Source organism: Eublepharis macularius, chromosome 8 (assembly GCF_028583425.1).
Source record: "Eublepharis macularius isolate TG4126 chromosome 8, MPM_Emac_v1.0, whole genome shotgun sequence".
Lineage (NCBI taxonomy): Eukaryota > Metazoa > Chordata > Lepidosauria > Squamata > Eublepharidae > Eublepharis > Eublepharis macularius.
This window is the reverse complement of record NC_072797.1, coordinates 138,642,270-138,668,047: the sequence shown is the minus strand read 5'-3', so window position 1 is coordinate 138,668,047 and position 25,778 is coordinate 138,642,270. Positions and strand designations below refer to the sequence as shown.

General features: G+C 43.4%; 1 protein-coding gene across 2 annotated transcripts; it reads right to left on the bottom strand.

The window, feature by feature from the left end:
* Positions 1-1,844: 1,844 nt before the first annotated feature.
* On the bottom strand, positions 1,845-25,778 carry SLC25A51 (solute carrier family 25 member 51). Of its 2 annotated transcripts, none has more exons than XM_054987498.1 (2): positions 25,409-25,778; positions 1,845-4,804 (listed from the first exon to the last, which is right to left on the bottom strand). In XM_054987498.1, exon 2 carries the CDS (start codon positions 4,765-4,767, stop codon positions 3,886-3,888), a length of 882 nt encoding a protein of 293 aa, XP_054843473.1. In that variant the 5' UTR covers positions 4,768-4,804; positions 25,409-25,778; the 3' UTR covers positions 1,845-3,885. The 2 variants fall into 2 exon arrangements, with proteins under 2 accessions (XP_054843473.1, XP_054843472.1); XM_054987497.1 differs by lacking the exon at positions 25,409-25,778 and adding an exon at positions 17,404-17,511.

The window sequence follows — 25,778 nt, the reverse complement described above, 5'->3', positions numbered from 1 at the left end:
ATGAAATCCTGCCCGCAAGTCCTAGCTGATTTATGGTGACCCCTGCTGGGATTTTCAAGGCAAGAGACTAACACAGGTGGTTTGCCATTGCCTGCCTCTGCAGCCCTGGTCATCGTTGGAGGTCTCCCATCCAATAACTAACCAAGGCTGACACTGCTTAGTTTCTGAGATCTGACAAGATTGGGTTCTCCTGGGCTATCCAGGTCATGCTAAAGCTGAATTAACATATTTGGGAGTCTGTGATGATAAGTCTGTGTGTGTCAGTTGTGGGTCCTCTGGTCAATGTTGTTGTTCATTTTGCACAGGTTAGGGGTGATTTGTAGATGTGGGAGATGCAATTTGCATTCATGTACTAATAACTGGGCTTTTAAAATTATACGCTTCCAGTTAATAGGAGAGGCCAGCCATACACGATGCTTTTATTTTTACATAGTGGGTAACTTTGCTTTGGAACGCTTTCTCGTAGGCCAGTTCGGATGTCAGCATTAAATCAGGCAGGGGATCAGCTATAACTGGCCTCACTGCCTTCTGCCCTGCCTCAGGCCTGTCGAGCAGGTTGTGTGCTGTTTCAAGTGTCACATCAGAGGACCAGTTGTGTGAGTTTTTGCATGACCAAGAGCAAATTCCCAGGGCCACGTCTTCCCCCCAAGTTCTGCGTTTAACTGTAGGACTTCGTTGCACACGCGCCTGACAACTGCAAGCTCCCATAGATGTTCTGCAGACTTTAGTTTTTGCTGTTCAGAGTCATTAATTTTTATAAAGGGAAAGTACCGAAGCTGATATTTATGGCCTCTGTTTAAAACCCACCCGTGAAGAGACCTCTGGCTTTGCTTTCAGTTTGATTTACCACAATGTCAAAGGGGTGACTTGCTGCTTATCCACAGATGGAAAAAGCAACCTTGCCAGATTCTATCCCTCTTCCATCTTGCAAAGAAACTGAACCTACGGTGTGGTTCTAGAGATGATGATGTGGTAACCAGACAGGGAAGCACTGCTGAGAAGGCCCTGTCTGTGGAACTCCCTCCACCTTGAAGATGGCTAGGCAGCTACTCTGTTAGCATTTAGGTTCAATCCTGAGCAGAGTTGCACCCTTTTAGTCCACTGGAAAGGGGCCGGGGCTCAGTGGTAGAGCATCTGCTCGGCATGCAGAAAGTCCCAAGTTCAATCCCCAACATCTCCCAACTAAAAGGATCAGGAAGGAGGTGAAGCAGTAGCAGCCTCTCTGCTTGAGGCACTGGAGAGTCACTGCGAGTACGAGCAGATGTGATGAACCAAAGGTCTGGTTCAATATAAAGCAATTTCATGTGTTTATGTAATCTTAGAAGAGTGTAATTCTCCTCAGGATTGCACTATTGACCCAGGCTTCTTAATTTCTCTCTCGTTTTCTTGTTTTAGTGATCCTCAACCTGTTTTCCTTTCCTGTTTTTTACAGCCTGTTTGTATGTTCAAGACTAACAGCACAGCCCTATGCAGAATTACTCTAGTCGAAGCAGCCAAAGGATAACTTGCTTTTACAATACTGCTTTGGACACTTAATGGCATATGTGTAAGACAGAAATGTAGGCAACGCCCTTTTATTAAGACCGACCCAAATGGCACAACAGTGTGTAAGCTTTGAACTTGAAAGCCTGCACACTATTTTACATCATTTGGGTCGGTCCTAATAAAAGTTACAAGGAAAACTGGTTTTTGCTTAGGATTGCACAGTAAAACTCTGAGACTTGCCAGGAAAAAATATCACTAGTATACTTGTTGTGGGGGGGGGGGGGGAATCAGTACTATGCTTTACTATAGGAAACAAGATTTTGTTTTATTCCATCAAGGAAAAGTTACAAAACAAAATGCCCTGGTAAAATATGATTTTACCAGTAACAAACTTTCAATTGGACATTTTTAAATGCATGTAATCACAACATTCAATATATCAAACATTCTTCCTTTTTTTGCTTGGCAATCTGACTGTGAAGCTAAGCGGCACACGTGGGTACAGTACAAGGATCAAGAAATGCTAAAGGTTCAGTCAGGATTAATTGTCTGCTTGAGGGCAATTTGTCATGTGGATGATAGGCGAGGTGAAAACTGTACTGTCCAGATGCTGAAAAGTTAGTTACATTTAAAAAAACAAACAAACTCTTTAACACTTAAGAGGACAAACCAGTTCACTTGGGAAAGCTTTCCTGTACACATAGGAAAATATTTTCCTGTACAAATAGGAAAATATTAAACCCTATTGACATTAAAAAATTATACAAAAATCCTCAGTCACATAATAAGGTAAGCATTATTTTGGGAGCTGTTTTTTTGTCTCACTATTTATCTTGAGACCTCATTGCATCTCTCCTCTCTGTATTTAATCCCCCTCCCTCCTCCCCGAATTCTGGAATTTACACAGGTACATTTGTCAGCATGATTAAATGAACATTAAAAAAAATCAGCTCCAACTATAATGCTTGGGAGAGCTACTCTTGACTTGTACTTTTTCTTTTTCCATGTGTGTGTATGTGGTTCTTCCACTCACGCTGCAGGCCACTTCACACGTTGCCCACAGCGGAGGTGAGACACAAGGCCGGGCTCCCAGCTATACAATCTGCTTCCTGCAAAGACAGGGAGGGCAGATTCTGTGGGCAGGCCTCCTTCCTCAGGATGCACATTAAGGGCTTGAGGGAGCAGCTCTGTCCGTATTTGTGCAGCGTGGGAAGCAGCTCAAATGATCCCTTTTCTACCCCATCAAAATACCCAGAAAAGGGCAGCTGTTAACACCTCAATATGTGCCTCTGCTGATGTCAGCCAAAATCCTGTTCAAACAGAGCATTCAAAAGTTGTCCAGACATGAAAACTGATTAGCCCAGCCAGAATTTTAGAAAAATATCAACACAGGGTACAATCCAGCAAGAGTTAAATGCTTTTCAAATCCTATTATAATCAATAGGATTTTAAAACAATTCTGATTCAATGCTGTCATTTGGAATTTACACCCCATTTTCTAAAGCTGGTTACAAGAAAACCACCCTCTGGGAGGCCTACCCACTTGCAACCAACCAATTGGTAGTATACTGGACAAGCAAATATCTACACTGACAAGTTAGGTGACTGTATAGCACGAAGGAGACTGGTAAAGCTTTTCAGGTAATAAAGCTTTTCTCAATTTTTCTTCAGCAGTCAGCGTTCGCCACCCAGTTTATGAATAGTTACATCTGCCACTGGAGTTACATTGAACTCAGTTTCTGAAATTAAATATTCAATCTTGACAAGATGCCCTTTGTCTCAACTTTCTGGCAAAAGTGATTTGACAAGTCTGTAGAACTCTTTAAGGTTTAGATTTCTCTTTCAGTTTTGGCAGTCTCTTTTCAAAGAGGAAAAAAAGCATCACGGGAGCTCAAAGTCCACTTATCACAGCATGCCGCCAGTATGTTACAAAGCAGGCCAAACAGAAATTAAACGGCATCTTCCGTCCCGTTAACGTTTCTTCAAAGTGCATTCTTTGGATCACCAGGAGTGTTACAGGAAGCTGAAGGTGATCTGGAGCGAGCTGTGTATAGGCCAACACAAAGATCAGCTGATTAAGCTGTGGGTTAATCCGCCTTTTATCATTCTCGCACGTAAGGAAACCCACCATTCCAGCCATACTGCTGCCACTCGCACCCACAGTCTTAAAGGCCATTAATAAGACTGAATGCAATTATATTTTGAACTAAGTAGGCACCGAACCAAACAACTGACATTCTTACCTACTATTATTTTGCAAATAATATTCCCAGATATTCCAGAGCTCACTGTACTTAGTGCAAGTTTGTGTATGACTCATTTGCGCCCTGGAAACGGACTGCTCAATGTTGGCTGATGTCCAAGTGAGAAAAAAGGAGCATGCACAAAAGGTTCCACTTTTCATAGTAACTTGAGCAAGAACTCATAGGTTGCGTTGATGATACCCCAGGAGATCAGGGACCGGTGATAATTGAGGTGGGCTCCTCGGAAGAGCTGTGTCACTTTCCTATCACGCTCTAGCCAAATCTTCATGAAGACCTTGGAGAAAGACTGGAATTCCCCACCAATCTGCGACTGCATGCGGGCTTTCACAACGTTCAGTGGAAAAAAGAGGAATCCCAGCATAGCACCCAAGAGCCCTCCACAGATAAAATCATTGATCAAATGAGTTCTGTAAGTTGTTGCTTCAGGCAAACACTGCTTGATAGGTCCTCTAAGGCCAAAGAAAAGTGCGTTGCTGGGACCATTTCGAAGCAGGATGGGTACGAACCCCCGATAATACTCCCTGATCCCATGTTCTCGAAGAACCCTGAAGGCTTGGAAAGTGTTTGTAAATTTATCATGATATTTGTAGTCCTGAAGGAGCACTTGGACACGCTCAAAGGGAGTGAGAACAGCTTCTGTAGTCCCAGCAAGCACAGCTGCCACACTTCGGGTCAAAAGCTCAGGTGTGCTCACGTGACTGAGGAGAACGGAGGAGAAGTCTTCATACAGACCAAACATTAACGCCAGGGTTGTACTCTTCTGCATCAGTGGAGGAAGAATACCTCGGTACAGGTTTCTGAGGCCATCTTTCTGCAGCTGACGTACTGCGTCTCTGGTTCGCACGCCATACAGCTGCTGACGAAAGAGGACTTTCTGGAGGGGGAAAGTGACGGCGACATTTGTGATGGCTGCACAGTAACCAGAGAAGTAATGCTTGCCTGAGCTCACATTTACAACGTGATGGCCAATTTGGTCCGTCTTTGACTTTTGAAGGACAAGGTCTTTTGAATTCATCATGCTGAATGCTCTGTCTTCATAGGAGTGTTCTCCTCTCCTACAAGATGGGAAAAGAATGAACAAAGCTCATTTGAACATTTTGCTTAGAAAAAAATTTAAGTGCCTAATTTGAAACAGGTAGCCACGTGTGCTGTGTTGTCTGTAAAGCCTTGTGGCACCTTAAATGCTAACAAATACATTGTGGCATAAGCTCTGAGAAGCCTGAGGCCTCTACATCAGATGTGCAAAACTGGAGATAGGAGATATATGTACTAGTTAAGGGCTGACTCCCACAGCAGCCAAATCTGCAGAACGTGTCCAGTCACAGCTACATTTAGGGTTCTGAAACACCCATCGAGGGTGGGGAGAACCCTCAGTTTTATACACAAACCTTAGTGTTCTTTTTTTTAAAAAAAGAAAGCTATTTTGTGGGTTTTATAAAATACAAAAAGTTAAAAGCCATGTCCGCATGTGAACAGACGTTGCAAAATGACACTGGTGGACCTTAGGTATATTTCCAGTTTGCCACGCATGGCACACAAACACTGGCAATGCCCAGGACCTAGAGAAGGGGCAGCAGCAGCCAGGCAGACAATGCAGGGTGTGTGTGTGTGTGTGTGTGTGTGTGTGTGAAGCTAGAGGGAGGAGGAACCTGGAACTGTGTGGGGCAGAGCTGGTAGTAAACTAGGGAAATCAGAGGTGCACACTTGGAGAGAGGGACAATGGGTCCCACTATTGTTTGTGTGGCACAAAAATAGTGTCAGGTGCTCAAGATCACCTGTCATATTCAATATCCCCCTGCAGCCGAAACTGATGCTGTTGGGGGTGATTCTGTTATTTGAACTTGGGGTGGGAAACTGAGAATGGGAGGTGTTTGTTCCTGTTGTAATCTCTGCCGAGTCTGGGAGCCTGCCTGATCTCGAGAAGTCCATGAATCACACAGCCTGTTTTCCTGTCTGCATAGTTAGAGGACTGTTAGGAGAAAGGGGGCGGAAATTAGGAGTAGCCTTGGGGAACCTACATCTCCTTGATACTTGTCTATAGCCACCAATCCTAGCAAGGATGGCGTAAGTGTATGATACTGGCATCTTATCAATAAAGAACTTTTACTCATGAAGTGAAGTCTCTTGAGAATTGCCTGACATCCTTACAAATAGAAACAAGAGCAACAGAGATTTTATTACAAAGAAAACTGTAATAACTCCCCCTCCTTCTAAGTGTGTGTATGCAAATGAACTTACGTACCAACAGAGTACAGTACTTCATTCATCTGATGGTGGGCTCTAATTCACAAAAACTGACACAATAAATGTGTTAGTCTTTAAGGTGCCGTGAGTATATTTGTTGTTTCAGGTCCCTAATGAAACTCTTGACCTCAGTATGCATTCTTTTATGTATGAAAGGCTTCTAGCTACCAAAACATTGAATTAACCGTTAAAAAGCATTGACAGTATTGTCTGCATTAGAGATGGGCATGAACCAAAATATGAACCAAAGTTCATGACAAACTGGGCTGGTTCGTCAGAGCCCATTTCTGACGAACTGCCACAAACTTTAGGCTGGTTCGTTTGGTTCGTTTTTTGGTTCGTCACTGCAGACAGCCTGGTGCTGATCAATCAATTTCCTAGGCAACAGGGGATGAACTTCCTGCAGACCTTCTGCTGACCTGGATGTGACGTTTTCACAAACCAAAGAACCGGTTTGTGAACCGGGGCAGGTTCATGAAAGTTCATGGTTCGTGAAATGCGACGAACCATGAACCACACAGTTCACTTTTTTCTGGTTCATGCCCATCTCTAGTCTGCATCTATTCTTTTTCCAGTACTTTACAGATGAGTATACTAGAATCAGCTTGTGCAATTTGCCCCATGTCAAATATTTTAGTCTGGCAATTAGAGCATGATTAAAGAAACCTGTCATACAACATCCCACTGTTTTACCCAAAGTAGTATCGTACTATGTTATTCATCCCAACAATTGCTCTGTGTCTCCTCTGCTTCTGGATTTTCTTTTTACAACAGTGCTGAAAAAGTGAATTTCCCCACCAGTATGCAAGCAAGCAATACTTTTCCAAGCACTACAGAGCTCCAAGAAACCCTTTGAAATGGGTCCCCCCGGCCAATACACTCATACTTATTTGGGTATGTATGCATAGGTGTATTTATGTACATCCTTTTAAATTGGCCCAGTCTAAAGAACAACTCTGTTCCCTTGAAAAGAATTCTATAAACAAGAAACAAAAATTAGCGCAAGACTCCTGCTGGCACAGACATACACTGAATGGGTGTGTGTGTGTGTGTGTGGAAACTTGCTTTCCCTTTTCCTTGTTCAAGGGCCAGATTTTATCTGCCATGAACAGTAAAGTTTATATATCAGGGTGACAAAAGTCCTTTCTGGAAAACTCCACTCTGTTCACTGTTGTCTTGGGTTAAAGCTAGCGAAAGATATATTTACTACTGGGTAAATACTGTCAGGTGGAATTTGTAAGTTATCAGGCATGCCCATGTTTGGAGGGCCACTTGAACGGAGGCTGTGCCTTCAAAGCAAACAAACAAACTTGCAAGCCTCATTCCCTTTTTATTGTTTGCTACTTGGCTAAACAAATAGATTGCTCCAAGTTTCACCCTCGTTCTCAAGTGATTTCACTTCCTGACTTTATCAAGAGCTCTGGGGAAGCAACTCGCTTATTCAAAGGACTACTTTCAGAACAGGCTTGATTGGTCATTGCTTCAGTACCTATGTTTGCAAGACTCCTGCAGAAGTTCTTTCTTACAGGTACAGATATAATGTCTCCAGAAATTTCAAAGGCATGGGGGGGGGGGGGAGAAACGTTTTTTCTGGGGAAAATGAAATATACCAAGTACATTCTTATCAGCCCTAACCTTACTTCTTAACAACATAAAAGTAATCATGTATAACTTATTTATCATATAAAATTGTACTATTTGGCATATTTCTGACATTTTAAAGTATACATGCTTCATTTTTGTACAAGTAAAATTGCAAGCAGGCCCAACATTAAAGAGAATGAGCGAGCTGCAATCTAGCTTAACGCACGACTCTTAGTATTTGCCATCTGAGAGGTAGGAAAACCAAAGCTGAAAACAAAATACACACATTTTGTAATGAACAAAACAAAGCATGTTATCTGGAGCGAAACAGATTCACACAGTCAATATTAGCATATTTGGATACTGAGTTAAACTTTATAGCTGTGAAAACACTGAACTATTCAGTAGTGTATTTTCATACACATTATAGCATATTAATTTTGGACAATAATAAATTATATTGAAACAATGATTATATCACTGAAAACTGCTTGTGTGTCAATATGCACAGGATTATTATTCTTGAATACTGTACACTGTCTTACATTAAAGTCTACACATTCTGAGCAAGGAAAATCTTGTCTTAAAAGCAGTTCACTCAGCACAAAGGACAAAAAAATTCACAGGATTCGTTTTCAGTGTTCCATCGGGGGGCAAATTTTTTTTACTTTTTGAATGTGTCAAGTTTTGCTCCAGGTTTTCTCTTCTAAAGTTAGTGTTCCCTCGATACAAACATTTCCTCCCATAGCAGCTGGGGGATTGGGGAGTAGATTGAACTCTGAGGAATGGTGCGATAAAAACCAAACATGTAATAATTAACAAATCTTAGACCTGTTGTGGTAATGGGCAACTCATTCTCTCCCAGCAGATGAGCAGCACCAGGGCTTTTTTTCAGCTGCAACGCGGTGGAACAGAGTTCCGGCACCTCTTGAAAATGGTCTCATGGCCGGTGGTCCCGCCCCCTGATCTCCAGACAGAGGGGAGTTGAGATTGCCCTCCGCGCCACGGGAGGCGGGGCCACTGGCCATGGGACCATTTTCGCCAAGGGCAATTTAAACTTTTAAAAACTCCCCCATTGTTCCAGCTGACCCAAAGTGACGTCATTGTGTGGTCCTGAGTTCTACCACTGAGTCCCACCATCTCTTTTCCCAGAAAAAAAGTCCTGAGCAACAGCAGCAGAATTACTTTACAGACATCTTTACAATGGTAGGACCAGAAATTCCTGTGATCGACTACCCACAGTTAACTCCATACTGTAACAGGGTGGCTAAGTAATAACTACTTATGCAAAATCCGTGCCTATTTCTCTTCCTCTTATACCACCAAGCTTGCAAACTTGGCTGACATTTGGGATGGGGTGGGAAAGTGGGACTATTTGATTGAGTGGGCAAGACAGTGACCGTTCTCAGATTGTTCCTCTACACAGGGCCAAGCCCTACTCACGCTTACATTCCAAGAGGTAAATCCTAAACATTCAGAACTATTTCCTTAGTATCAACATTTTGTTTCCCACGGCAGTAGTTTTAAAGCTTCCTTTACTACATTTGCACATGAAGGGAATGTGGACAGTAGGCAGCAGACCTAGTAAGCTAGAGACAGGAAGCACAAGCTGAGCAAGAGGAAGGGAACCTTAGCAGGGAACTAACCTTAGAGGAATCTTGCTCACCCACAGAGAGACCTCATCTACTGCTTCTCTCAGCACACATGCAATGATACACAGAAAGCATTGCAGCCTTACTCTCCTTACTCTGTGCACCAGTGGCAGGTTCTTCCAAAAGGCAACAAAAATCATGACTCTACAGGGATTTGGAAACCAGGCACTCGAGACCACTGGTCTAGATGGCCTATTATGGCCCTTTCCATCTCTAGAACTCCATGATTCCATGACACAAGAGAAAAGAACAGAAGAGGCGTCTTCCTGGAATGACTTGTCTGGTGCTATCTTTTCTGTTGGTTCATTCACAGCTGAAGATATTTGTGCTTCAGTTAACAATTGGTTAAGTGGGGCATAATTGTACGTTTAGTTAACTGTTGGCCTTTGTTTAATTATTTTGGTTCTTCTCAGCGTTTCATCTCGCACATGATATTTATCTGTTTATTAGCTTTTGTGAGAAACAATTTCTACTAGTACTGTAACACTTAGTTGGTCTCTTTTTACACTACTTATTTTAGGCTGTATTACTTGGAGGGGTGTGTGTGTGTGTGTTCCTCTTTTCCTGCTGCCTTCCACTTTTCCTAGAATTATTGACTTTTCCAGAGAATCGTGTCTTCTCATGATGTGACCAAAGTACGATAGCTTTAGTCTTGCCATTGTTAGCTTCTAAGGAGAATTCAGGCTTGATCTGATCTAGTACCCACTTATTTGTCTTTTTGGCTGTCCATGGTATCCACAAAACTCTCCTCCAGCACCACATTTCAAATGAATCAATTTTCTTCCTGTCAGCTTTCTTTACTGTCCAACTTTCACATCCATACATGGCAATGGAGAATACCATAATTTGGATTATCTTGATCTTGGTTCCCAGAAAGACATATTTATCTTTAAGGATCTTATCTAGCTCCCTCACAGCTGCTCTTCCAAGTCTTAATCTTCTGATTTCTTCATTGCAGTCTGCCTGTTGGTTGATGACTGAGCCAAGGAATAGAAAATCTTGAACAACTTCCATTTCCTCATTGTCAACTTTAAAATTGTGTAATTCCTCGGTAGTCATTACTTTTGTCCTCTTGATGTTCAGTTGTAATCCTGCTTTGGCGCTTTCTCCTTTAACCTTCATCAGTAGTCGTTTCAAGTCTTCACTATTTTCTGCTAGTAATGTGGTGTCATCTGCATAGATGAACCAGTTTGATGTAGTGGTTAAGAGTGTGGGACTCTAATGTGGAGAGCTGGGTTTGATTCCCCACTCCTCCACTTGAAGCCAGTTGGGTGACCTTGGGCTAGTCACAGTTCTCTGGAGCTCTCTCAGCCCCAGCCACCTCACAGGGTGTTTGTTGTGAAGATAATAACATACTTTGTAAACTGCTCATATTGCATTTTCATATTGCATTCTTAACTTTTTATTGTATTACATTGTATTTTGTTCAGGGGGGATAAAAATCAATGATTTAAAAAAAATTAAAAATCGGATTTTTTAATTTAAATTGGATTTTTAAAAAATTTAGGTACTTTTTGCACTAGGATTTTAAAGTGTGTCCATACCTGTTCCGCATCCCAGGTTTGCAGGGGTTTCACACTTGCAAGCTAGTCATGGGATGCGGTGCCACTCTTTCCCCCCATTACCTTGATTTTTCTCCCAGCGGACATACCGCAATATTAATTTTTATCAGCTGCCCAGTCGGGGCTGACCCGATTAATGCTAATGTGAACGTTTTGCAGTGCTCCCCCCTCCTTCTCCCTGGGAGCTGATTGGTTTGTGTGGAATTAACCACACCCACCAAACTCAGCTCTCTGAACTCCTTTTCCGCCTTTTTTGGCTGCTCTGCAGCCCTCCTGACAATCACCCACTCCAACCCCATGTTTCCCAGTGGTAAGGCAGGACTTCAATTTGCTCGGCACTTTTTTTTTAACTCTGAGTATATGTAGTAACGTTCCTGTGTTACACATCTTTTGACAGACAAGCCTCCCCACATGCCGCCCCTTCAACCATCCACCCCACCCCACTTTTCCCAAGATAAGGCAGGACTTCCCTCCACAGAGGTAAGGCATAGTGGGGGGGGAGCAGACTCATACCCACCCCTGGCTCAGCTGAGATGCACTGAGCCGGGGCTTGGCTGGGACCCCTGTTCTCGTGCTCTGCAGCCAGGCTGCGGAGCACAAGAGTAGAGATGGGCACAAACCGAAATATGAACCAAAATTAAGCATGAACCAGGCCGGTTAGCGGTTCACCAGATCCTATTTCTGATGAACCGCCATGAACTTTAGGCTGGTTCATTTGATTCGTTTTTTTGGTTCGTCACTGCAGACAGCCTGGTGCCAATCAATCAGTTTCCTAGGCAACAGGGGATGAACTTCCTACAGACCTTCTGCTGACCCGGAAGTGAACTTCTGCTGGCCTGGAAGCGACCTTCTGCTGACCCAGAAGTGATGATTTTCTGACCTGGATGTGACATTTTCATGAACCAAATGAACCGGTTTGCGAACCAGGTTCATGAAAGTTCGTGGTTCGTGAAATTTGACAAACCACATGGTTTCGTTTTTTTCCGGCTCATGCCCATCTCTACACAAGAGCCGCCTCATCTGAGCCACTTCATCTGAGCCCCAGCTCACTGTGTGCTCAGAGCCAGGGCTTGGCTGGGACGGCCGCTCTCATGAGCTGCCTCGTTCGAGCCCTGGCTCGCTGTGCATTCAGCTGAGCATGCAGCGAGCCGGGGCTCGGATGAGGCAGCTCTTGTGCTCCGCAGTCCGGCTGCAGAGGACAGTGGGCATGCCAGCCAAGCCCTAGCTTGCTGCACACTCAGCTGAACCAGCAATGGGTATGAGTCTGCTCCCCCGCACCGTGCCTTACCTCTGGGGAAGCAAGTCCTACCTTATGCCAGGAAGAGTGAGGTGGGGGGTTGAAGGGGTGGCATGGGGGGAGGCTTGCCTGTCAGAAGATGTAGTAACGCAGGAACGTTAGTACGTATGCTCAAAGTTTTAAAAAAGGTGCCGTGCAAATGAAGTCCTGCCTTACTCCTTTGGAAGAGTGGGGTGGGGGTGGGTGAGCACAGGGGGGGCCTGTCAGTCAGAAGATGTAGAAATGTTACTATGCATGCTCAAAGTTTTTAAAAAATGGTGACGTGCACTGCAATGCCCCGAAAGGCCGCAACTGAACAGAGGCTTCGAGGCAGGTCTGAAAGGAATGACAAGAATAGAAACTGCTGAGAAGTGTGAAAGGATCGGTGCCAAGCCAAAGCCACTGCGACTGCTCAAAAATGGCGCTTTAAACTGTGAGTGTGAAAGGAGTCTTAAATCAGATTTTCTTAATAAAATGTTTTTTGAGGAAAAAGATATCTAAAGATAGTTTTTTACTTAAGATACATTATAGTCCAAAGGTCTGAAATAAGGATTAGTCATCATGAAATAAGGATTAGTTTTTCATTACATAGCATGAGGCTGTATATTCATGCAATGTTTAATTTTTTTGGTAAACAAATTCCATTAATCCGTTCACAATGTCATGCTCTTCCAGAGGTTTCTGTAAGATTATTGAGCAATTTTTCTATCTGGAAGATATCACAGATGCTTGGTTTTACAGTTCTCAAAACTGTGAATTTGTCTGCAGAGATTACATGTCTCTTCTTCACAGAAAAAAAGGCTATAAAATAAACATACACAGTTGAGAAAAAGACCTTAATCCCATTGTTCCTCTGCAAATCTTTGCACATAGAACCAACCCCTTACCTCTTAAATTCTAAGTTTCAAAAAAATCAATGAATAGAAGATCTCTACAAGAAGCTAAGTGTGAGGTGTCTTTATGTAGAAAACGATGATTTAAATCAGGTCTTACTGACTAGTGATTTAAATCATGATTTAAATCATGATATAAATCAATTCGATTTAAATCAAATCCACCCTTATTTTGTTGCTCACTGTCTTGGTGATTTGGGGGAGAAAGGTGTGATATAAACATTTTAAATTAGTATGGGTGGGAGTGAAAACTTTGCCAGTGCTTCACGGACGAAGCCATTTGCCAAGTGCACCTGGAGGAGTTATTCTGGATGATGCAACCATATTTCTGTACTGTTTAACACATATTTAAATAATGCACAGGAGTACATAAACACTTTTCCTTTTCATGAGAAAGGCACACATTTAAGGACCAGCCTGCACATCACCTTATACATACCCCAGTTGCTTTTTCATGGTAACCTCCCAACTCCTGTATTGTAGTGTCCAGTCTGGGTTACCATGCAATTTTTTAGAGATATTACACCATGGGCATGGAACCATCCTGTGAGAAAACAGCTGGGGAACAAATAGTTGTCAGGAAGGAGTGGGACGGCTCTCTTTTAACTCTGTTTCCTATAGTGGACAAAGCAATACTCTCAATGCAGGGCCAAGGCACTCTGGACATGCCCCCTAGTCATGTAAACCAGGGCTTGAGAAATCCCAGGCGCCAGGTCACCTAGAAATTTCATTGTGGCGCCTGGTGTTTGACTTTAATGATTTTATTGCATTATGTCTCAGCAATTCTCAATGGAAGTAGAAAGGTTGTATCCAACCAATTTTTCCACTGGTAAAAAGGGGAGGAAGTCTTTGCTTACCAACAAGGCTATGTTTGGGATCGTGGGACCTGCATTTGTGGGGAGGGTGGGGTATAAATTGAATTAAATAAATAAATAAAAGCCATGAGGAATAGGAGCTGCAATAAGGAGAACTGGCTTAGAGTGAGCGAAAAAGCTGGCTGGTCCCAACTCACATCTCAATTATCATTTTGCATCAGAATGTTTTGTTGTACGACATAAAAATGAAGTGCTTGTCATTGCCTGTCTATATGCAAACAACTATGGTGGAGGAATTCATTTCTTAACCATCTACTTTCTATAGTGGCTCCAATATTCAATTAAACAGAGTTTTTTAAAGCAAGAATGGAATTATGAGAAATTGGGGAAAGTTAGGCTAGTGTTAGAGGTTAGCTTTCTGTTGCAGTTATAACCAGGGTTACCCCTATATTTATTTATATATTATAATACTTTTGTCATAGGCTTTTTAATAAAATTACAAGAAACCATGAAGAGGTTTGGATTAAGTTTTGTGGTTGCAATAACTACAAAATTTTGTCATTAAAATACAAAACCCTGGCACCTAATTTTTTGGGCTGGCTCCTTAGAGCCAAAGAAAATTTGTCAAGGCCTGCCGAAAGCACTTTAGACAAACAGTGCAAAAGTTAAGCTGCTACTAGTTCTACCACTGTTTCTTCCTCAATATATTTTCTTGCAGTAAACTGAACAGTTTATGCACCACAGTTCCATTATACACAAGCAAGGATGCATATGCTACTTTAAGCTGTAATGTTTACGCTTAATTTCAGTTGCAAGCCGCACCTGCTATTGGTTCATGAAATGCAGGCCAAGTTCTATGCTGGGTACAGCTACAGCTGAGGTGTAGACTGCAGATCTGTCAGGTTTCCCAACAGATCCCACACCCTTCTGACCCCTCATTCTTTCTATTCTTTGTCAAACCCTTTATTATGATATAGGATTTAGGACAAATCATTAATTCTGTGCTTCAAATGTCAAGTTCAAGCCTCTTATCATCCCCCCACCCAGCAACAGAGATAAAAGTCAAAAGAACCTAAGATTTTGCATGACTAGTCATGCTATTAAAAGGAGAATGCGGGATTTAGCTTATTATTGAAACTCTTCTATTCACAATTCATATTCATAAGCTCTGCTTCTCCGCCTGCACTGCAAGCATTCCTTGTTAGAATCTCAACGTGCATTAAGGCAGCCTCATGTTGTTATGTTGTGGGGTGGAAATTCTTCCTAATTGGCTGAGAATGAAGAGGTTTATCTTCTATGTTCTTCACTGAAACGGCATTTCTTAATAATGTGTGCCCACCCTGAGAAATGCTCGTATTAGTACGCATCTGTACAGTTCCCCCAACTATAAATTCTTAAGAGTTATTGCTATGGGATACCACAACAAGTGAGAGGCAGAAGGCAAGCCAGCACTTTCTGTTTTGACCTATGACCTGCAGCAAGCTTTTTGCTATTCCTTTTCCTAAATAAATGCTCACACTTTTCTAAATGCGTAAATGGCTATACACTCAGACATTTCCAAACTCTCCCTCTGCAGCTCTCTCAAGCAACCTTAGCTAAACAAACAAACACAGTAGATCATCCAGCATTTACATAAGAACACTGTGGGCATTCGAACCACCTGACAAGCAGTTAGGCTTATAACAGTTCTGTAAGGTATATTAAGAGGTGAGGTCTGGCTAAGATGACTGGAACCAGTTCATGACTCACATCTTAATTATTACAGTATATACCACCTCTCTTCTCTATCTGCTCCTTCTGTCTGGTCAGCTATCACTGAAGGCAAGAGAGCCCTCAGTCCCTGAAGTTCATTAGCACTGTGGCAGGTTCACCCAGCCAGGACAGGGGGAACAACCCGCAGCCAAATTTGCACAGCTAACAAGGAATGTCCCAGGAGCTGTGACTATGTGTGAGCGCCACTTTTTCCTCTGCCTCTTTTCTACACATTCATTATGACAGCCTTACAAGAATGTCTATATCTGTCAGTGCACACCTGTGTCAATCGTTTGAAACAACTGACACTTAATCAAACTTTCTCTGTTGCGCTACCATAACCTGCAAACTTAATTTTGGCCTACAACATATGCAAGGCTTGACAGGTGTTCCACAACTTGCATGGAGTTAAGTAACTACTATTTCTTCACCGATTGCTTGCATTCCCCTTGTCCTCCTAATGAGGCCAAAGGCTATGAACTTTATTCCCTTTTGTGAGCTATCGAAGTTTCTCCTCTTCAGCATTTGCCAAGCAAGAAACAAATGTGAAAGGAGGCCTTTAGGCCTTCCCATTAATTAACTCCAGGTTTGCTGGATCTGATGCTGTCTGTGAGAAGCTGGGGTGAGGAATACAACACTTCTACTTCGCAAAACTTTGTATGCAGAGGTTTTTTTCTAGGAAAAGAGGTGGTGGAACTCAGGACCGCACAATGACATCACTTTGGGTCAGCTGGAACAAGGGGGGAGTTTTTTTAAGTTTAAATCGCCCTCAGCAAAAATGGTCACATGGCCAGTGGACCCGCCCCGAACTCCAGACAGAGAGGAGTTTAGATTCTCGAAAGCTTATGCTACAATAAAGTTGGTTAGTCTTAAAGGTGCTACTGGACTCTTTTTGATTTTGCTACTACAGACTAACACGGCTAACTCCTCTGTATCTATGCATGTCTTTGAGATCCTGAATAATCCAATTTGTTTATTTGTAAGGGTGCACATGCAGGGTGCATACAACATATTCTACACCCTCTTGCATGGGCACTCTGTGCCTTTCCCATCAACTGTGAATAAGAGTTTGTTCAACTTTTAGGGTGTCACGGGCAGCTCATTTGCTATGCCTCTCTGCCATTAGGGTGGGGCCAAAAGAAAATCCCTTCCTCATCCTGCGCTTTTGAAGGCAGCCTTACCTGACTATTCCTAAAGCCTGTGCTTTATGTGAGACTATCAACAAAAGAAAAGAGCAAGTGTCCAGTTGCACTTGCAAGACTACCCCATCACAAATTTTGTCAGTCTTCTAGGGGCTACTGGACTCCTGCTCTTTTCTACTGCTACAGATAAACACGGCTATCCATCTTGATCTATCAACAGAGGCAACAGCCAAGTGCCTCAGTTAGTCTCTTGCCATGAAACCCCTGCCAGGGGGCGCCATAAGTCAGCTATGACTTGAGGGCAGGGTTTCATCTCACCAGAAAGGAATAAAGGAGGCCAGACAACCCCAAAAAGAAGCAACCCTGTTGGGGGGGGGGGCACCTAGGAGTCCCATCAAATACAGTCGCGGAGGGGGGGGAGACTGGTACAAAATCCCGGGTCGCCCCGGATGAAGGGGCCCCCATGGAGCTGGGGCTGCTTTCCTACAATATTCGGCTTCGGTCTAGCCGGGAGAGGCGGAGGGGAGCCGCCTGCCAGCCGCCCTGTGAGGAAACGGGGCGAGCCTCCGGCGAAGGCCCTTCTCCCTCCTCCTCCTCACGCCGCCCTTGCCCGAGGTCAGGCGGGGGGCCGCCCGCGCGAAGGCCTGGCCCGGCCCGGCCGCTTCTCCGCCGCCTTCCGCCGCCTGCCCCGCGCGCGCGCGCCCTTCCCGGCCAATCGCGGCCGCCTCACTCACCCGCCGGGGCGCCATGGCGGCAGGAGACCACTTGCCGGCTCGCTTCGCCCGCGCATGCGCGCCCCGTCGCCGGGCAGGGACCCTCGGACGGGAGCGGCCCCGAGAAGGGAAAAGCTCTGACAGGAGGAGGAGGAACAGGAAGCGCCGCCCGCCTTCGCCACGCCCCCCTCCGCGGCGCCGGAGAGACGCGCGTGCGCACCGTCGCCGGGAGGCAAAGCCAACCGCCCCCCCTTAGGTCACGTGTCCTCGTGACAGCCTGTAGTGCCCCTCCTCCCGCGCTCGGTTGGGAAGCGCGTTCACGAGCTCGCGCCTCAAGCGGAACGGTCGTCGGCAGAGGCGGGGGTGTGCGAGCGCCACGGGAGCGCGCCTCTCCGCTGTCGAGTGAGGGGGGGAAAGGGTCAAATGGCGCCTAAAGGCTTAGAAGCATTTGTTTCAATACGAGTTTTAAAAAAAAAAATTATAAACTTTATTTGAAAAAGAAAAAAGACATTTGAAAGTGTATAAAGGATCTTGAACCGAATACAGAATAAGCGATTTCAGCTACAGCAAAAAATACAAGCAAGATGTATCACGACACAGCTAATTTCCATAATACTCCTCTCCCTCTCCGCAAGTTTTATACTCAACATTCTATGTTCAGTCATATATATCACATTTTATATTCCACATTTTTAAAATCTTAGTTTTGTAATTGATCTGTATCCATTACAAAACTTTGGTGTAGTGGTTAGGAGCGGCAGGACTCTAATCTGGAGATCTAGGTTTGAGTCCCCACTCCTCCGCTTGAAGCCAGCTGGGTGACCTTGGGTCAGCCACAGCTCTCTCAGAGCTCTCTCAACCCACCTCACAAGGAGATTGTTGTGGGTATAATTATGACACACTCTGTAAACTGCTCTGTGTTAAGTTGACCTGAAGAGCGATATATAAATTGAATGTTGTTATTGCTGATGCTGTTGAAATTATTATTAAATGTTGTTGTTGTTGTTGTTGATGGAATATTTCTTAACTTCCAGCTATGTATTCTAAGAAATCTCTCCATTTTTCCTGGAATTCCTGTGTTGGTTTGTTATGCATATAAAGTTATTTTAGCCATAAAGATATATTCTTACAATTTGTCCATTCAATCTCATCTGGACTAAGTTCTTTCATTTGCTGCATATGCAAATTTCACAGTTTTTACCTTTTGGTAATATTACTTGGTAAGATATTTAATAACATATTTTTTGGATTCAACTCAAAGCTAAACTTTAATATCTATTGTATCTCTCCATGTAATTTTATCCAATTTTTTTTTTTATCCAGTACCAAGATTTCAATACAAGCTTTGATGGGTCAGAGCTCATTTTTATGGATAGGTATTCTACATGGTCAGTTAAAGAAGCAAAGCACTTTCCTTTACATTACTGTAGCAAATTGAAGTAATACATTTGTACTGAAAGAAGAGAATAATAATCTTGTGTGGAGTGGGCGATAAAGAAACGAAGCATTCTTTTGTGTCTATCATTTTTATTCATTTGTTTTATGTTCTCTCTTTTATGTTCTCTCTCTAGCATTCTGCTCCAGGCAGCTTACAACTTAAGTAATACATTCTCAAGGACTCTGTTAAAAACAATATATATTCTCTTACCTCTTTCTGGGACCGATGGGGAGGACATGAAGGACCCTTTGACCTGGACTTCAAGCTGGTGGGGTGTCAGGATTTTAATTTTTTGGCATTGGATAAATTTCGCAGATTGTTTTCATGAACATTGAGTTTTTATATTATTTTAGTTTTATTATGGCTTGGGCCTTCAAAAGCTGTAAGCTGCCTCCTCTGCATAGTAGGTAAAAGTAGGTATATTTAAGGAGGAGATGGGAAAGAAGTGTTCTCTCATTTCCTAAAGCAGAAGAATGGCCAACTCTGGTCAGTCAAGAGCATAACTGAGAGCCAAGCTACAAGTGATGCCTTACACAGGTTGGACACTTGTCAGCTTACCTCAAGTTTTCATGGGAAATGTAGGCGTCCTCGTTTTACAGCTTGGCTGTCCATTACAGCTGCAAGACCAGGATGCCTACATTTCACATCAAAACTTGAGGGAAGCTGACAAGTGTCCAACCTGTGTCAGGCGTCACCTGTAGCTTGGCTCTGAGGATCAAGTTCCTGAAGCTTGAGTAAACATTATTTATTTGTTTTTATACCTAAAATTCTTTATAGTGTTATGTATAATTTTTATCAGTCATTGAATGCCTGCCAAATGGGTACACGCAGGGAAATTGTGAAACATTTTTATTTTGGAAGCTGTCTTGTAGAATCTTGTATGAAAAAAACTTTGCAGAAGAGCTGTAATAAGTGTTAAAAAGTTTTCCCCATTCTAAATTCTCAACATAGTTAACATTGAACCCCAAAAATCAATTTAACATGAGCACCACAAAAGATCACAGCCAGCTCATGACACCCCATTAAGTTTCATCTCACGGGATATTCAAGGCAGGAGATGAGCAGAGGTGTTTTGCTACTACCTTCTGCTGCACCACAAGCAGGGCTTTTTTTCAGCTGGAACGCGGTGGAATGGAGTTCCTCTTGAAAATGGTCACATGGCTGGTGGCCCCGCCCCCAATCTCCAGACAGAGGGGAGTTTAGATTGCCCTCCGTGCCTAAACTCCCCTCTGTCTGGAGATCAGGGGGTGGGGCCACCAGTCATGTGACCATTTTCTCCGAGGGCAACCCACTGAGTTCCACCACCTCTTTTCCCAGAAAAAAAGCCCTGACCACAAGCATAAGTATCTGAAAAATTGCCGAGATCTCCTTCCTTCGCTGTTCCCCAGCTAGCATGTTCTGACAGCAAATCACTTCTTTTTTGTACAAGCCTGTTAAACTGGTGGAACCAGAATTCACCTCTGACCCCTAAGGGCAGCTCCACAACGAAACCACAAATACATATTGTGCACAATCTGGTTTAATTTCATTTAATTATGTAACTTACCTTTGCTAAGTGTGATCAAGATAGGTAGCCGTGTTAGTCTGTCTGTAGCAGTAGAAAAGAGCAAGAGTCCAGTAGCACCTAGAAGACTATCAAAATTTGTGGTAGGGTAGGAGCTTTTGTGAGTCACAGCTCACTTCTTCAGATAGCTAGAATGTGAGTCCGTTTTTGCTAAGTGCAGAAAGTTTAGCAAAAAAAACCGGGGTGAGAAAACACTTCTCAAACAGTCATTCAACACTTAACAATATTTTGCATATTTAAATATTTAAATTTTTATATTTTGATTGTGCAAAGTGCTAAAGTGTTAAGTGCAAGTACAATAAATATACATATAAATACAATAAATACATACATAAAATTAATTGAGATCACAAGTCCATGTTGTAAGAACTCCAACTGGTGAAAAACAGAGTATTGGTCACTTTCAATGGGTTTCCTTTTGTCCACAGGTTGAAGACCATCATAGAGGAAAACCGAAGCTGAATATTTAAATATCATGCAGCCAACGGGTTTTAGCTCGCAGATTTCCAATTTCCGTTTCGTAGGATTTACTTCTTCATAGGCTAAATCTTCAAAGATGGTCGCCCATGCTCAGTTTCTCCCTTCACATAGTTGGCAAATAATGGAGTTGTACCATTATTGTGTTTCCAAGGTGTAGATGAGTGATTGATCAGTAATAAATGGCTTAATAGTCTCTGATATTCTCATAAAAACAGCATTCAAGCAGGACAGGAAAATATGTATCAGTCATTAAGACTGGGAGGGCAAATTCTATCAGAATAAGGTTTATTTTAAAATCTTCCTTTTAAAACCATAGAAGGTATAATATTCAATCTTGCAAATAAAAAAGCTCTGTAATAGCATGGAATAGTCATATAATAGATATATGGAAGTAAAGATTTTGGAGGAGTAATGCCAAAGGACAGGGGGAACAGACTCGATGAGCTCTATAGATTGATTTCTAGAATGCACTTTTTAATCAAAGAGAGAGCTTTTGATTTACCCATCTCAAAAATAAGTTTAGTCACCATACCGACTAGTGGCAGTTTCTCATCCAAACTTTCATTGAAACTGATTTGAAAGTATCCCGTTTCAAGGCATCCAACAGGCTATCCTCAACAAGAAATGTTAATCTCAATTTGAAGGTGGAGAGCCATGGTCTTGCTTCTGAAGATGTTTGGCCAAATGCTGCCTGCAATGCAACATTTGAAATACAACAGGGTACATTCAACAAAATTGTTGAAATTATTAGAAACTGAGCAAGGGGCTGATCAATATTTTTGAGTACGGCTTTAATCCAAATAGCTGAACCATAAAGAATTAGAGGAACTGCTTTCAAGTTAAAACCCTGCACAGCTTCAGGAACGTACTTCCTCTGTTTATTATAGAAGAAACTGTTTATAGCAGTTGTGCAGGGTTTTACTTTGTTAAATGCCCTCTGAGTTGGGGATTCCAAGATAAGTCTGCCAAAAACAGAATCCCCAGATAAGAGAAGGTTCTAACTCTCAATATTAAATCGATCGAGCATTGTAATGGAGCCATCTCCTACTTTTGGTGAAGACTAAGATTTTAGATTTCTGGTCATTAATCACCAGACTCTCACACAGACCATAGTTGTAAAAGATTTGCAAGGCCCTTTGCAGTCCAACCCCGGTGCGAGACAAAACAGCAGCAGCATCCTCAAAAGTCAGTTAAAACCAGGGCTTTTTTTCAGCCGGAATGCGGTGGAACGGAGTTCCGGAACCTCTTGAAAATGGTCACATGGCTGGTGGCCCTGCCCCCTGATCTCCAGACAGAGGGGAGTTGAGATTGCCCTCTGCGCAGTGGCGCACTGGGCGATCTAAACTCCCCTCTGTCTGGAGATCAGGGGGCGGGGCCACCAGCCATGTGACCATTTTCACCAAGGGCAATTTAAACTTTAAAAAACTCCCCCCTTGTTCCAGCTGACCCAAAGTGACATCATTGTGCGGTCCTGAGTTCCATCACTGAGTTCCACCACCTCTTTTCCCAGAAAAAAAGCCCTGGTTAAAACCACTTGTCTGGTACACAACTTCTTCAGATCTGTCAAAATTTGAATTCGGTGATAAGCTGTGAGGCTTTTGCGAGGTTTTTTTGCAATAAAATCCTGTCTCTTCGCCATGACTTACCGGCCACAGTTGATACAGTACAGTTGATACGTCCCTTGGCTGTCTTCAGGGCGGATATTCGATCATTTTAGCCCTCTTTCCGGGTGGACAGGATCCTGCAGGTGGTGAGGCCTACCATATGCCTCCTGGACCCATGTCCGTCATGGCTGGTAAAAACCAGTGTTGACGGATTACGGGGTTCCTTGGAGGCGATTGTAAACTTGTCCTTGAGCTCTGGAGTTTTTCCCAGGGTGCTAAAGGAGGCTGTGATGCAGCCCCTTTTGAAGAAACCATCATTGGACCCTGCCGACCTGCTCAACTACCGCCCGGTCTCGAACCTCCCATTTCTGGGTAAGGTGATTGAGTGGGCGGCAGAGAAACAACTGCAGAGTTTCCTGACGGAGACCTCAGCCCTAGATCCCTTCCACTCTGGTTTTCGCCCAGGACATGGGGTGGAGACATTGCTGGTTGCCCTCACGGATGATCTTCGCAGGCACATGGATCGAGGAGGATCGCCGCTGCTGTTTTTATTAGATTTTTCAGCAGCGTTCAATACGGTCTATTATGACCTTCTGACCCACCGTCTCGCCGATGTGGGAATTCAGGGGACAGCGTTACAGTGACTAGTCTCCTTTCTCCACAATCAGGGACAGAGGGTGGCGCTGGGGGAGACATTATCGTCCTGTAGGCCACTAATATGTGGTGTGCCGCAGGGGGCGATACTCTCCCCATTATGATTTAATATCTATATGCACCCTCTCACCCAGTTGGTGCGAAGCTTCATGCTTGGGTGTCACCAATATATAGATGACATCCAGCTGTATCTGTTGTTCGACGGCTGGCCTGGATCGGCCCCAGTTGTCCTGAAGCGTGCTTTTGAAGCAGTGGCTGGATGGTTGAGGCAAAGTCAACTGAAACTAAGCCCTGCGAAGACGGAGATCCTGTACTTGAGTCGCGGAAACGTGGATTTGGGACCCCAGCTTCCTGCACTCGATGGGGCGGTGCTTACACTAGCTCTGAGAGTTAGGAGCCTGGGGGTGATCCTCGATCCCTCCTTGACAATGGAGGATCAGATTACTGCGGTTGCCAGGTCTTCTTTTTGTTACCTTCGACAGACCAAGCAGCTTGCCCCTTATCTTTCATCCCGCAACTTGACTACAGTGGTCCAAGCAATGGTCACCTCTAGGCCGGACTACTGTAATGCACTCTACGCTGGGCTTCCCCTGAATCTGATCCGGCAGTTACAGCTGGTACAGATGCAGCGTCGTGGTTCATCACCAGAATGCCGATATGTGCGCATATAACACCGGTATTGCGCCAGCTGCACTGGTTACCGGTGGAGTACCGAATCAGGTTCACGGTTTTGGTACTAACCTACAAAGCCCTATGCGGACTGGGACTGGCTTATCTGCAGGACCGCCTCTCCCCATATGAACCCCAGAGTTCATATCACTCGAGTGATAAACATCTATTAAAGATCCCTGGCCCTAGGGAGGCCCTACAATAGATCCAACAAAATAGAGGGAAAGTCTCAGCAACCTATAAACTAACAAAGACCATAGGTCCAAAGAGACCAATTGCAAAAATATTTTTTTATTTTTTAAATTTCTATGAAAGTGCAAGTGCTATAGTGCAATTTATTAGAAAAGGATTCTAAATTTTGTTCTGCTCCATACATATAGACAGCAATACATCACCAATGCTTAACAATTCAGTTTCCACAATTGCATCATCTGAACAGGTAATAACCAAGTCTAATCATCTCAAAGTCCAATGATTAATCTGTTTTTTCTTCTTTTTGCAGGCAAGCGCCATCGGCTGAAGAAGATGGAATGGACGCCACAGGAGCCAAAGAAGGAAGGAAGGTCTCCTGGGCAGTTGGCAACGGGTGCGCCAGCAGTTATAACAGCCTGTTTCGCATTGTCTTGTTTTATCAAGCCATTCATTTACAGCATCATCTTCAGTACATAAGTTCACATTCCAGCATTGGTTAGTTTCTTCCTAACAGTCCTAGGGAGGCCCGCCTGGCATCGACCAGGGCCAGGGCTTTTTCAGTCCTGGCCCCAGCCTGGTGGAATGCTCTGTCCAATGAGACCAGGGCCCTGTGAGATTTATGAGCTTTTCGCCGGGCCTGTAAGGTGGAGCTATTCTGCCAGGCATATGGTTGATGCGAGGCGGTGCCCCCTAGCCGGGGGAGTATAGCATATGCCCTCCCTTCCAGTGGCACCTTCTATCTCTCACATATTTCCCTACCAAAATGCTCTGGAGATGGCTAAAAAGGCGGTCGTCCAGATTATGTGCCGCTGTGTCTACATTTACGTATATATGTATTTTAATTATGGTATTTAAGGTGTTTTTTGTTTTTAAGTGGTATAAATTGTGAAATGTGATTTTAAACTTTGTTGTAATCTGCCCTGAGCCTGCTGATGTGGGGAAGGCGGAATATAAATTGAATATAAATATAATAAATAAATAAATAAAACCCATGTGCTACAGAAGATTCTGGGGTGCACTGTCCATTTGCATAAGAAAATAGGAAGGCCCACCAGGATTATTTGGGATAGAGTGTGTGTCCTGCATTATGCACAAATACACACCACTCTTCTGCAGTTGCATGCTGTAGGTTGATATGAATAATGGTGAAAAGCTTGCTTTCAAACAGAAATGTGCCATTATCAGAGCTCAGATTCCTGATAAGCTTTTGTGGAACCCCTTATCTTGTGAAAAACGGTCTGAAAACCTGGCCTGCTCTATAGACAAGCCGCAGAATGAGATGATAGTATTCTCAAGTGGCAAAATGATGAGTGTGTGGTTAGAATTGTGAGTGTAAAAATGAAAAATCAGCACATCAGGGAACAGGTTCTAGATAAGGGATGGAATTATTAACACAGAGGAACTTTGAAAAATGCTATTCCTCACCTGCAATCTGATACGGTACAGTCTGTTCTCTCACCTCAGCACTCTGACAATGCAGGACTTACTTCCTTATTGTGGCTCTATGTCTAGATCAAACTTGAGAAATGCATCATAAATAACTTTACTGTCCAAGTACTGTCTTCTTTACATTTACATAGGGGATGATAAACTTTTGAACTGAGTAGATGTAATTTCTGACTAGCACTAAAAGGCATCTATGTGGCTTTTTAAAAAACTCACGTAGATAATGCTGTAAACATGAATTCAGTGGGGTGCCTCTGCCATCTGGTGGTGGCACCTCTGAAACACTTATGTTTGCACTGGAACACACATCGTATTGGCGAGTATTGTTAACTTGTTACTGAGAACAGGA